This window comes from Carcharodon carcharias, chromosome 21, assembly GCF_017639515.1.
Source record: "Carcharodon carcharias isolate sCarCar2 chromosome 21, sCarCar2.pri, whole genome shotgun sequence".
Lineage (NCBI taxonomy): Eukaryota > Metazoa > Chordata > Chondrichthyes > Lamniformes > Lamnidae > Carcharodon > Carcharodon carcharias.
Window position 1 is genome coordinate 30902872 of NC_054487.1, and position 14761 is coordinate 30917632.

The 14761-nt window shown below is 41.9% G+C and overlaps 1 protein-coding gene across 10 annotated transcripts in view; it reads right to left on the reverse strand.

Annotated features, from left to right (window-relative positions):
* LOC121293192 (serine/threonine-protein kinase WNK1-like) overlaps positions 1–14761 on the reverse strand; it is a 209452-nt gene that overhangs the window by 137132 nt on the left and 57559 nt on the right. For all 10 annotated transcript variants that reach the window (XM_041216001.1, XM_041216000.1, XM_041215993.1 and 7 more), the window contains exons 3-4: positions 10644–10864; positions 9370–9527 (exon numbers count right to left, since the gene is read on the reverse strand). In XM_041216001.1, the coding sequence (XP_041071935.1) occupies positions 9370–9527; positions 10644–10864 (379 nt within the window). The remainder of the gene's footprint in view (positions 1–9369; positions 9528–10643; positions 10865–14761) is intronic.

The window sequence follows — 14761 nt, forward strand, 5'->3', positions numbered from 1 at the left end:
TGCGACTAAATCTGCCTCAGTGCACTCTGGCAGTTTATTCCAGATCCTAACCACTTGCTGAGTCAATAAAGTTTTTTCTCATGTTACTTTTGTTTCTTTTGCCATTCACCTTAAATAAGTGGCCTCTGATACTCAGCTCCAAAGGGAACAGTTTATTGTCCAGACCCCTCAATTTTGAACACCTCTATACTCTCAATTTTCTCGATGTCAGGAGAACAGTCCCAACTTCTCCAATCTATCTTCATAACTTAAGTCTCCCTTTCCTAGGACCATTCATGTAAATATTTTCTGCACCTTCTAATACCTCAGCCTTCCTAAATTGCGATGTCCAGAATTGGACACAATACTCATGCTGAGGCCAAACCAGTGTTTTAGAAAGGTTCACTATGACCTCCCTGCTTTTGTTCTCTATACCTCCACTTATAAAGCCAGGACCCCATTTGGTGTCTCAACCTACCATGCCACCTCCAACGATTTAGCACATATACCCAGGTCTCTCTGTCTCTGCACCCACGTTAGAATTGTACCCTTTATTTTATATTGCCTCTCCTCGTTCTTCCTACCGAAGTGCACCACTTCTCACCTCTTTGCATGAAATTTCACCTGCCACGTATCCACCCATTCCACCAGCCCATCTAGATCCTTTTTAAGTTTAACACTATCCTGCTCACAGTTAACAATACTTTTAGTTTTGTGTCATCTGCAAATTTTGAAATTGTATCCTGCACACTCAAGTCTAAGTCATAAATATAAATCAGGAAAAGCAGTGTTCCAAATAACAATTCTGATGGAAACCCACTATATAACTTTCTTCAGACCCTCTGTTTCCAGTTATTCAGCCAATTTTATACCCAGACTGTCACTGTCCCTTTTATGCCATGGGCTTAACTGTGCTGACAAGCCCATTACATGGCACTTTATCAAATGCCTTTGGAAGTCCACATCAACCACAACCTCCTTATCAATCCTCCCGATTATATCAAAAAAGCTCAAGATAGTTAAACATGATTTGCCCTTCAATCCATGCTGGATTTCCTTAATTAATTCACATTTTTCCAAGTAACTTAATTTACTCACTGATTACTGTTCTAAAAGTTTTCCCACCACCAAGGTTAAACTGACTGGCCTGCAGTTGTTGGGTTTATCCTTACACCATTTTTTAAAAAATATAAAACAGGGGCATAACATTTGCAATTCCCCAGTTCGCTGGCACCACCCTGTATCCAAGAAGGATTGCAAGATTATGGTGAGTGCTGCCTCAACTTCCACCCTTCCTTCCCTCAGTATCCTTAGGTGTTTCCCACCCAGTCCAGGCGGCTTATCAACTTTAAGTACAGACAGCCTTTTTAATACTTCCTCTTCATCAATTTTTAGCACATCCAGTGTCGCAGCTACCTACTCTTTCTCTATGACTTGAGCAGCATCATCTTCCTTGGTCAAGGCAGATGTGGAGTACTCATTTAGTACATCAGCCATGCCTGCTACCTCCAAATGTAATTCCCCTTTTTGGTCCTTAATGAGCCACAATCCTCCTTTTACCAGCTTTTTACTATTTATATGCTTATAGAAGACTTTTGGATGACCTTTGCGTTGGCTGACAGTCTCTTCTTATGCTCTCTCGCTGCTGCTTTCATTTCTTTCTTCACTTCCCCTCTGAACTTTGTATCTTCAGATTAATTTTCACTTGTATTATCAACCCACAGCAATCTGGTTGACTCTTAAATGCCCTCTGGAATGCCAAGCTAGCCATTCATTTAAATCAAACTGCTACAGAAGATTGGTTAAGAAATAAACCGGGTGGACCACCTGACATCGACCAGCCACCAGAAACAACAACGGCAAACTCAGCCCTACCAATATTGTCAAGTCATCCTTACCAACATCTGGGGGCTTGTGCCAAAATTGAGAGAGCTCTCCCACAGACTAGTCAAGTAACTGCCTGACAGGCATACTCATGGAATCATACTTAACAGATCATGTCCCAGACACTACCATCACCTTCCCTAGGTATGTCCTGTCCCACCAGCAGGACAGAACCAGCAGAGGTGGCAGTGCACATACAGTTGGGAGGGAGCTACCCAGGGAGCCTTCAACATCGACTCAGGGCACCACAAAGATTCATGGCATCAGGTCAAACATAGGCAAGGAAACCTCCTGCTGCTTATCATGCACCGTCCCCCCATCAGCTGATGAATCAGTACCCCTCCATGTTGAACACCACTTAGAGGGAGCACTGAGGGTGGCAGGGGCATAAAATGTACTCTGGGTGGGGCACTTTAATGTCCATCAACAAGAGTGTATCAGACAAACCACCTTCAGACTGAGCTGGCCAAGTCTAAAGGACATATTTGCTAGACTGGGTCCGCGGCAGGTGGTTAGGGAACCAACAAGAGGGAAAAACATACATGACCTCATCCTCATCAACCTGCCTGCCACAGATGCATCTGTCAATGACAGTATCGATAGCCCTTGTGGAAACGAAGTCTCATTTTCATGCTGAGGACACCCTCCATGTTGTGTGGCACTACCACCATGCTAGATGGGATAGATTTTGAACAGATCCAACAGCTGAAGACTCGGCAACCATGAGGCACTGTTGGGCATCAACAGCTGCAGAATTGTACTCAACCACAATCTGTAACCTCATGGCCTACATATCCTTCACTCTACCATTACCACCAAGCAAGGGGATCAACCCTGGTTCAAAGAGGAGTGCAGGATGGCATACCAGATACACCAAAAAAATGAGGTGCCAACCTGGTGAAGCTACAACACAGGACTACTTGCCAACAGCGTAAATAGCAAGCAAGAGACAGAGCTAAGCAATTCTACAACCAACAGATCAGATCTAAGCTCTGCAAGCCAGCCACATCCAGTCGTGAATGTTGGGAGGGCAATTAAACAACTCACTGGAGGAGCAGACTCCACAAATATCCCCATCCTCAATGATGGGGGAGCCCAGAACATATCACAGAATTATTATGGTGTAGGAGGCGGCCTTTTGGCCCATCATGTCCGCACAGGCTCTCTGAGCATTTTATCTTAATGCCAATTCTCCTTCCTTTTCACCGTAACCCTGCACATTTTTTCTAAATAATCATCCAATGCCCTCTTGAATGCCTCAATTGAATCTGCCTCCACCACACTTCCAAGCAGTGCATTCCAAACCCTAACTACTCACTGTGTGAAGTAGTCTTTTCTCACCTCACATTTGCTTCTTTTGCAAAACACTTCAAACTGTGCCCTCTGGTTCTCGATCCATTTATGAACGGGAACAGTTTCTCCCTACCTACTCCGCCCAGACCCCTCATGATCTTGAAAACTTCTATCAAGTCCCCTCTCAGCCTTCTCCTCTCCAAGAAAAATAGTCCCAACTTCTCCAATCTTTCCTCATAACTGAAGTATCACATCCCTGGAACCATTCTCATAAACCTCTTCTGCACTCTTTCACATCCTTCCTATAGTGTGGCGCCCAGAACTGTACACAATACTCCAGCTGAGGTCTCACCGGTGTTTTATTTAAGTTCATGATAACCTCCCTGATCATGTACTCTATGCTCCTATTAATGAAGCTTAGAATACTGTATGCTTTAGAAATAGCTCTCTTTACCATGCCACCTTTAATGCCATATGTATATATACACCCCAGTCTCGCTGCTCCTGCACACCCTTTAGAAAAGTACCCTTTATTTTATACTGTCTCTCCATGTTCTTTGTACCAAAGTGAATCACCTCACACTTCCCTGCATTGAGCTTCATCTGCCATCTATTTGCCCACTCCACTAATGTCCTTTTGAAGTTCTACACTGTCCTCCTCACAGTTTACAATTCTCCCAAGTTTTGTGTCATCCGTAAACTTTGAAATTGTCCCCTGATGGATGCCAGTTTTAAGCCAATATCACTCAATGTGATGTCAAGAAACAGCTGAAGGCACCGGATACTGCAATGGCTATGAGCCCTGACAATATTCCAGAAATAATTTTGAAGGATTGTGCTCCAGAACTTGTCACGCCCCTAGCCAAGCTGCTCCAGTACAGCTACAACACTGCCATCTATCCAGAAATGTGGAAAATTGCCCAGATACGTTCTGCACACAAAAAACAGGACAAATCCAACCAGGCCAATATCCACCCCATCAGTCTACTCTCAATCATCAGTAAAATGATGGAAGATCATCAACAGTTTCATCAAGCGGCACTTGCTTAGCAATAACCTGCTCACTGATGCTCAGTTTGGTTTCTGCCAGGATCACTTAGCTCCAAATCTCATTTAAGGCCTTGGTCCAAAGATGTACAAATGAGCTGAAATCAAGAGGTAAGAGGAGAGCGAGTGCCCTTGAAATCAAGGCAGCTTTTGACTGAGTGTGGCATCAAGGATCACTAGAAAAACTGGAGTGAATGGGAACCGTGGGCGTGGAAGAGGAGACTCTCCACTGGTTGGAATCATACTGAGCACAAAGGAAGATGGGTGTGGTTGTTGGAGGTCAATGTTCTCAGCTCCAGGACATAGCTGAATGAGTTCCTCAGGGTAGTGTCCTGGGCCCAACTGCCTTCAGCTGCCTCATCAATGACCTTCCTTCGATCATAAAGATCACTGCTCCTCCATTGTCACTGGGTCAAAATCCTGGAACTACCTCCCTAACAGCACTGTGGGTGTACCTACACCACATGGACTACAACAGTTCAAGAAGGCAGCTCACCATCTTCTCAAGGGCAAGGGATGTTCACTGATGATTGCACAATGTTCAGAACCATTCACGACTCCTCAGATATTGAAGCAGTCCATGTCTAAATGCAGTAAGACCCAGACAATATCCAGGCTTGGGCTGACATAAGCAAGTAACATTTGCATCACACAAGTGGCAGGCAATGACCATCTCCAACAATAGAGAATCTAACCATCGCCTCTTGATATTCAATGGCATTTCCATCACCGAATCCCCCAGAGGCTAGGAATCCTGCTGTGACTAACTCACCTCCTGACTCCCCAAAGCCTGTCCACAATCTACAAGGCACAAGTCAAGACTGTGATGGAATACTCCCAACTTGCCTGGATGAATGCAACTCGAACAACACTCAACATGCTTGACACCACCCAGGACAAAGCAGCCTGATTGATTGGCAACCCATCCACAAACATACACTCCTTCCACCACCAACGCACAGTGGCAGCAGTGTGTACCACCTACAAGATGCACTGCAGGAACTCACCAAAGCTCCTGAGGCAGCACCTTCCAAACCCACATCCGCTACCATTTAGAAGGACAAGGGCAGCAGATACTTGGGAACATCACCTGGAAGTTTCCCTCCAAGCCACTCACCATCCTTGGAAATATATCACCGCTCCTCCACTGGGTCAAAATCATGGAATTACCTCCGTAACAGCACAGTGGGTGTACCTATACCACATGGACTACAACAGTTCAAGAAGGCAGCTCATCACCTTCTCAAGGGCAATTAGCGATGGGCAATAAATGTTGGCTTAGCCAGTAACATCCATATCCCACAATAAAAAACCCCAACATCTGTTTCTTTTTCTGCTTCAACTTACTCTCCCTCTCCATCATCCACGGAGATCTGGATTTGTTTGTCCTACCTTTCCCCCTCGTAGAAATGTATCTCCACTGTACCAGAACCATCTCCTCTTTAAAAGCAGCCCACTGTTCCTCAATTCTTGTGAATAATTTATCAATCTACACTTCTATCCATATTTAGTAACATAACAGTAGTTGGATGATATCCTGTCATTTTTTAAACTACTTTGAATTTAATGTTCCTGAAACATTGCATCTCATCCTATTAACTAAAATACCATATGAAGTACTTCCCCTTGTGGAACATGGGGGTAGTGGATAGCAGGAACTAGGCAGTTGGTTGAAAGCTCAATGATTGGAAGAAAGGAGGTAGAAATGCACAGATAGTAATTTGAAATACCCAATAAGCTAGGAAGGAAAAATCAAGGCTGGGGGAGACTGGAAAAAAGCAATCCCAGCGCTAGAAAATATGTGGGGTTGAAACTAGTCACATAGGGTACCTGGATTTTACAGTCTTGTTTGGCTTGACTGAGGGATCTTGAAAGGAAATGGAATAAATGTCAAAGAAGTGTGATTTGTTGTGCATCACGAAATCACTTTAGGCCTCCTTGATGGTTACCAAGTTGAGACAACTGGTGTCATGTCAAGAGCATACACATGGAATTCCAATGACTGTACATTATGTCAGATTTGAGAGACAACATGAGGAAAGGAAGTAGCCAAAGGAGAAAATCTAAGACAGAATTTCAAAGAAATGTTATGGAGTTTGGAGATGGCCGTACCTTAAGGAAGAAATAGAAATTCGAGATGCAGTGATGATTGAGCAGATAAGTAGGCTGAGGGAAGGCTTTTTTGATGAGGGTGGAGAGAGGGGAGATAGCTCTGGATTTGGAAGTAAGGAAGACTATGCCTGAGGCAAGTTTAACAATAATCCCAACTGAGATGGAATCAGAAGTTTGCAGCAGTCATTAGAAGCTCGGTGCAAGGGGTGAAATTAAGGGAACAGGATCATAGAAATTTACACCACACCATGCCCGTGCCAGTTAAAAATAAGAGCAACCCAGCCTAATCCCACATTCCAAATCTGTCTGTCGTCTTGTCCACTACAGCATTTCAAGGGCATATCCAAGTATAGTTTAAATGAAAAGAGGGTTTCTGCTTCTACAACCATTTCAAGCAGAAAGTTCCAGGTGTTCATCACCCTCAACATCCAATCAATCTATCAATTACTTTAAATTTATGATCCCTTGTAATTGACCTCTCCATTTAGGGGATTAGGTCCTTCCTATCCACCCTATCTGGGCCTCTGATTATTTATACACATCAATTAAGTGTCCTCTCAGCCTCCTCTATTCCAAAGAAAACAACCCTAGTCTATCCAATCTTTCCTCAACTAAAGTTCTCCAGTTCCAGGAACATTTTTGTCAATCTCCTCCATACCCTATCTCTTGCGATCACATTCTTCCTGGAATGCGGTGACCAGAACAGTACACAATGCTCTGGCTGTAGCCTAACTCGTGTTTTATTCAGTTCTAACAAAACCTCCCAGTGTTTATATTCCATGCCTCAACTAATAAAACAAAGTATCCTACATGCCTTCTTAATCACCTAATCTAACCACTATCTGCAGGGATCTGCTCTCCCAGGAGACTCTGTTCCTCCCACTTTTCAGTATCTTAACATTTATTGTTTTTTCTCTTGTCTTCTCTCCCAAATTTATTCCTTCAAAACTTATCTAGATTAAATTCCATTTGCCACTTTTCTGTCCACTTGGCCAGTCCATTTATATTCTCCTGGAGTCTACAGTTTCCTTCTTTTCATTGATTAAACACCACAAAAAGGATGGAACCTAGTGCAGAGTCCTGCAGAACCCCACTGGAAACACAGTCTTCTAGTCACAACACACCCAACCATTACCCTATGTTCCCTGTGAATGAGCCAATATTGCATCCAACTTGCCGTCTTCCCTTGGATCTCATGAGCTTTTATTTCTTTGGCCAGTCTTCCACATAGGACCTTGTCAAAGCCTTCCAATAATTTCTCACCACCGGTGTGAGTCTGACTGTCCTGTTCATTTCTTCCTTTTTAAACAATGGTACATTAGTAACCCTCTGGCACCATACCTATAGCCAGAGGGATTGGAAAATGATGCTCAGAGATTTTGCTGTTGCCTCCGATGCTTCTCTTCGCTGCCTAACGTGCAATTCATCCACACAGGACCATTTATCTAATTTCAAAGATGCCCAACCCCTTATTATTTCCCCTTTCAATGTTGATCCTTCCAGTATTTTATACTTCTCATTAACTACAGTCTGCACTGTCCCCTCTTTTGTGAATGCAGACAAAACAGGCTACAAGGGCACAGCGAGGCAAGCGAGAAGGAAAGTGAATCTGGATGGTTGAAGGCACTGCAATCAATGGTGGTGTAAAGGAAGAACAAGGGGTAAGAGTTAGAAGAAATTAGAATTCTAGCTGGGGGGGTGGTGGTCTTGAAGAGTTGGAAGAGGTCATAGAACTAAAGGGTGGGGAAGGGGGCAGCAAGTTGATGAGATTTGAACACTAGAGACAGTAGAGTAAGGGGTGAGTGGCACATTTTAACACCATCTGTGCCATCTTCACTTTCCTGCTGGGCAGGTTAGCATTCAAGAACAGACTGTATGCCCAGAATTAAACACAAGGACAATTTTATTAAATTTGCAATAAGGTGATGTGAGTGGGACCTGGTGCAGGAAAGGATACAGGATGAGTTGAAAGTTACAGAAGGCGAAATATGGGAAATTTGCCAAGAGAGCACTGAAAACAAGACTGGAAGTGATTAAGGAATTGACAAGGCAGAAACAGAAATAATTTCTATTCCAATGCATTATCTATGTAAAGCAGACATCATCTGCAAGAACACTCTCAAGAGTATTATTTTTGCACAGAAACATAAGCCAGAGGCCCAGGGTAATGATTTGGGGACACTGGCTCAAATCCCACTTATGCAACTAATGGAATTTGAATTCAAATAATGTTTTTTAAATACGAAATTGAACACTCGTCTCAGTAATAGTGACCATGAAACTATCATTGATTTTGTAAAAATGATTCACAAATGCCCTGCAAGGTAATCTGTCATCTTGGCCTGCTCTGGCCTACAAGTGACTCCAGACCCACAAGGTGGTTGACTTTAAACTGCTCTCAAGGGTAACTCAGAATCAGCAACAAGTACTGACCTTGTCAATGTCACCCGCATCCCATGAATGAAAAAAATGTTCTCAACTTCCCCAGGATTATACCCTTAAAATACAGGTGGGAGGGAGGGAATGAATTCTTCTGAAGGATTGTGATTATTTTTTCCCCCTTCTTTCCCTTCTTCATTGCTATTGTCTCTCCCCAACACATTTTCCAATTCAGAAGATAAACCAGGCAACTCACTATCAGGTTTTTATCTTGTCATCAAAAATGCATATATGAACCACCTGTCCATCTGTTTTAGCTTCTTGTTTTACAGCAAAATACGGTACTTAATTCAGCATCACCACTTAAAAATAACGTTCAAGTTTAGAAGCTCACCACGTGAAGCACTTGATTTATTTCAGAATGTATTTATTCCAAATGTTTCTCTAGGAAGCAGAGTAGAAACGCCACAAACAGTAGAAGCCAGTTGATCCCCCCCCAGCGATTCTTGTGCTGCAAACAGCTTTGTAGCGTAGCTAAAAGTTATATTACTGCACTCAAATGGCAACTACAGCTAGCCCCACACAGTATCAAAGTATTTTTTTAAAAAAGAGAACTTGAAATGTAGCACGGCTATTAGAGGCAGCCAAAGTACCACAAACCTAGCATGTACTTACACTGGTTACTCTACGATAGATCTGAGCAGCATTCTGGCATTCCGAGTATGGGTATTCTGAAGTTGCCATCTCTAGCATACACATTCCAAAAGCGTAAACATCAACAGACTCGTCATATTTTTCTTCGTACATCTCAGGAGCCATGAACTCAGGGGTACCTTAAATTAAAAGAACGTTTCAGACTCTAACAGACTGTCTCAGTGAGTAGAGGCTGTCGGTACTCACCGATGGATGACGATGACCTGTGGGGAAAGACAAAGTGGAGGCGAAGGAGAGCCCTTCTCAGTTACTCAGCAATCTACCAACTCAAGCTTTCTTCTGCAAGGCAATATATATGGTGTACAGCACAGAGGTGATCCAATTAAACCCTGTACAACTGAACAAACACTCCTGCGATTACTAATGCTGCCCAGTTACCCAGAAATAAAATGTTCAAATTTGAAATGCTCTTCATAGTGGAAACACATCATATACATAAGAGTTGAATGCAATCTCATTATCCTTTTTGTTCCATCTTATAATAATGGAAAAACAGTTGAGCTGCAACTTATGACAGCCCACCAATATTCCAAACTTCGTAACTGCTTCAAACACTTTGAAGGTCTAAATTACTTGCACTGAAAATTGCAACAAACTCAATATTGTAAGAATATTAAAAAGGTGCAGAGTTTTCAGTTTGATTAACAGATCAATCTCCACAGATTGAAATAAAATTTAGTTGATGGGGTTCCTAAGAAAAAAAAAAGTAATTAGACTGGGCCATAGCTAGTTTCTGGCCAACTATGCTTTTTTTTTTTACACCCTGTATCAGTAACCAAGTTGCCTTGCAAAGGAAAACTGGCACATAGTCAAAATGAAACATTCAATAATTTTGATCTTCAAATTATCAGAAAGGCAACTCACCACAGCCTTTATCTATCGCACTTACCGTTCAACTGCAGTACTGTTAGGTCTACTGCAGCTGGGAAAAGTAGATGTCCTACAGTTGAAAATACTTAGAATACAGAAAATTGAGTAAAGAGGGCTCAGCACAATAATGAGACAAAAAGAAATGAGACCCTGTTTATAGTTTCAGTTTTCTGAAACTAGCTTTCATAACAAAGATTAGAAAGCAGATGAATATCAAAGCATAGCAAAATAGGCCACAAGTTTTGCTAAATCCAATAATGCACACTAATCTATTTCAAAGTAATATCTGTAAAAGAAAAAAAAAATTTCAATTTCCAAAGCCAACAGCCCACGAAGCAAGCTTCACTTCATGACAATCAACTTACCTATCACACTTTTTGCAAATGATGCCCTTTTTAGAGTAGCAAGGCCAAGATCCCCAACTTTAACTGATCCAGTAGGGCCTGTAATGAAGATGTTGTCACATTTCAAATCTCGGTGGATGATGGGTGGTGTACGAGTATGAAGAAAATGAAGACCCTTCAAGATTTGACGACACCAGCTTCGAAGCACTTTGATTTTCATTACCTTAAACCTCTTCAAATAACTGAAACAAAGATTGAGAAGACATTGATATCACAAGGAAATGCTATCTAAATGAACTGACTGGATACCTAAGTTCTGACAATTCTGTTCTTGCTCAAGTTCAGAAAAGTTTTAAAAACTCTCCAGACCAAATGTTCTTCTAATAAAAAAATAGTTTGATATATTGTATGCATTGGATGGTATATGAGCACCTCCAAATGTGGACCCGCACTTGATTGCACAGGAGTTTTTAAAGGCATAAACAGAGCTGGTCCCAAATCTCTCTCCCATTAATGCAATGCTTTCTGAAATGATGGGGCACTGGATGGCAAAGCAGGTTAAAACCCTGTATTTTCACTTCTGGGTGTAAGTTCATCCCCGAGTTCTGATGGATATAAGGATCCAAATAAATTTCAGTAGTCCAGAATTGACAGATATGGCTCACAAAGCTTAGCTATTTGGCACCATTAGCAATTGCATGAGGAAGCCTTAAGGGTGGCTAGTGAGTTTAACTCTGATTGTTCTGCTAAACATGACCGGAGGATGCTTTAATTGGAATATGTGAATTAAGTGCATGGAGTAATTTGCACGTTTCTTTCAGTCCTGAACCTTTAGCAGAGTCCCAATGAAAGTTTACTCTCTCCCCCACCTGCCCAAATAAAATATAGCATTCATCAAACAATATAACAAATTCATCTCAACTTCTGGGAAGGATTCAAACCCAGAAGCAAAAGAGCAAGGCTTTAACTCACTATGCTATCCTCCCCCAACATCTGCACACAAATTTCTTTTGTGGGAAATAGTGAAAACACTCGATGCAAGGACATGTAATTCAAATGTAATACAAGGGTGTTTCAGAAGCAATGACTTTCTTACTAAGTTCTTGGGACTGCACATCAATAATTGTGAGCATTAGTTCAGTGCAGCACTCTTTCCCCTCGGTCAGAACGGACAATTACAAAAGTTCTGCTTTTCTCCTTGCTCTATATGGGACCTTGCTGTACCCAAGTTGGCTGCAACACTTTTCAAACTTATAACAGTAGCTACATTTAAAGTAACTGATTGGTTGCAAAGTCCTTTGGGATGCCCTGAAGTAGTGAAAAGCACCATAAAAATGCAAGTTCATTCTCCATTTTTCCAACTGATTGCCTATTGTTTCAGTCTCAAGGTCTAAACCAGTACTGTTAGAAATCATGACCAATGGTTAGATATCCTATGCATCAATGCTTCCTTCTTAAGAAGTAAAGTTCTGCATTTGTGAGATGCCATAATATGAAAAAATAATTCCACATGACCAAGGCCATTCCTCCCATCTTAATTCATCCAACCAGCAAGACCCTGAAGTGCAGCCATTTCAAGATCAAGTTGTTCTTCAATTGATTACAGCAATTTCACCCTTTCTGGTAGTTCATTCCATGTGTTCATCAATCTTGTGGAAGAAAAGCTCCTTGATATTAGTCCTCAATTGTGTTTCACTGGTTTGGGCCTCACTTTACTCAAATTTATTTCAAGTATTAGTCATGGATTTTTTTCCATCTGTCCCCTTAACATCTTTCCAGGCTCGAAAGCCCAAGTTTCTCTTGTCTTATAACTCAAAACTTCAACAGTAAGGATCAACCTTACGGCTATTCTCTGCAATGCCTACAGCAGTTCAATCTCTTTTTTTGTATCTCAGCAACCAAAATTAGACAGATGCTCTAAACAGAACACTGTACAGTTTAATCACATTTTTTCTTTAAATTATGAATAGCTCAACATTTTATTGCCTTTGTCAATTGCTTGAGCACTGTTCCAAACTTTGGTGATCCTCTAGAAATATAGTTAGGGGAATGGATGGAGCAAAACCAGACTACTACTTGATCTAAGAGCAAATAGGGCAGGTATACATGAGTTCTGTCAAAAAATTAATTCACAACTAATCAAGATATTTTTCTTCAGAGTTGTACATGTTGAGTTCAACAAGACTCAGAGGTCTCTTTAAGGTCAATTCTTAGCTTTTCAAACATCATTCATGGAGTACAAATGCTGCCTATTGTTCCTTTCTACATTCAGTGCTTCTTACATTGTAGTACATTTTAACTATGTTTTTCTACCCAGTTACCTATTTCACTTCCCAAGGAAGGGGAGCATGTGAGTCCTTGCTTACCTTGGTGAATATCTGGGAATCATCATTCAAAATGTATGTTATTTTTGATAATCCTCAGTTTTGAGTACAGCTACATTGGCATTTTTTATGCTTACCACATTTAAATATCTTTTCCCCTCAGTCTCAATTTGCCCATCGAAATCACTTTTAATATGCTTCTACATTTTCAAACCAGTAAACCGATGTCTCCTTCTCCTTTTAAGATTTGGCATCATTTTTCCAATTCATTTCAGTTTTCATTTGTTGAATGTATTTAAGGTTTTATTTATTTAGCATGAACATGGTGATTCTGAGCTTGCATTTATTCACTATTATTCCTTTAAAAATGCCTCGTTTTTCTGACACTTAAGGGATCGTTTTTACTCAGGATGGTGCATTTTTCCATTTCTTATCACATTTTGCCAGATCACACAAACTGAAAGTCCAAAACAACAAAGCTTCCTTTATTCCATACCTGTCTCAGAAGGGTGGCCACTCGTGTACCATTGTGAATTTCCTGGTTTCCCATAGAAGGAATTCCTGTGGTCCTCACATTAAGATTGCCAACTTGATACAAATTATGCCTGGCTTTGTACTGAGAACTTGCACACAGTATGCTGAAACTGCCTAAATGCACTTCAAATTGGAATCTTACAACCAACAAGGAGAAAACTTGTTGGACTCAAAATATAAGAAATAGCAACAGAAGTAGGACATAAGGCCCCTCAAGACTGTTCTGCCATTCAATTCTTCTTCTCCTTAGGCAGCCTCTCTGGGATTGTGGGTCCTCAGGTGGCTAAAAAGTCCAAAGCTGGATCTGCACACACTACCAAAGCTAAGCAGCTAGTGTTTGATGAGGCGGGTGGGTGGGTCATTCGGATTTTGGTACGCTCCTTCTGCTTGGCCTCCACCTGGGCCTGCCAGACATTCGGAATGGCTGACACCTTCACAGATGCTTCTTCTTCAGTTTGGGCAATCCCAAGCAAGATATTCCCATATGCCAGTGGGGATGTTGCAGTATTTTTCAGGGATACTTTGAGGACCACCCCGAAACGTTTCCACTGCCCTCCTGGTAACTGCTTGCCATGACGAAGCTCGAAAGAGAGAGCTTGCTTTGGGAGTCTTCTGTCAGGCATGCAGACAACGTGGGTGCCTCAATACTGGGGATGTTGGCCTGAGAAAGGACACTGATATTGGAGTGCCTATCCTACCATTCAATTTGCTGGATTTTGTGGAGGCATCGCTGACGATAGCTCTCTAGGAATTTAGGGCCTCTGCTGTACGTTGTCCATGTCTCTGCCGCATACAGGAAGGCAAGTAGCACTGCAGCCTTGTGGACCATAAGCTTGGTGCCACGTCTGAGGTCTTTGTCATCAAATGCTCTTTTCCTCAGTTGGCCAAAGGCTGTACTGGTACACTGGAGGCGATGTAGAGTTTCATCATCAACATCTGCCCTCGCTGAGAGAAAGCTCCCAAGCTATGAGAAATTATCCACATTGCCCAATGGTTCGCCGTAGATCTTGATAGTCGGGGACACTGTAGCACAGGGGGAGCAGATGGTCATGGTTGAACTTCTACGTCAACTCTATTTCCCTGCCTGATCCCCATTATCCCATGATTCCCTTAGGGCCCAAAAATCTAGCAATTTTGTCAGACATGAATGTAATCAGGTACCAAGCAGCCACAACCCTCTGGAATAGGAGAGTTAAAAATATTCACAACCCTCTAAGCAAAGAAATTTCTCCTTAAAGTCCTAAATGGCAAACCCTTTATCCAGAGACTGTGCTCCCAGTT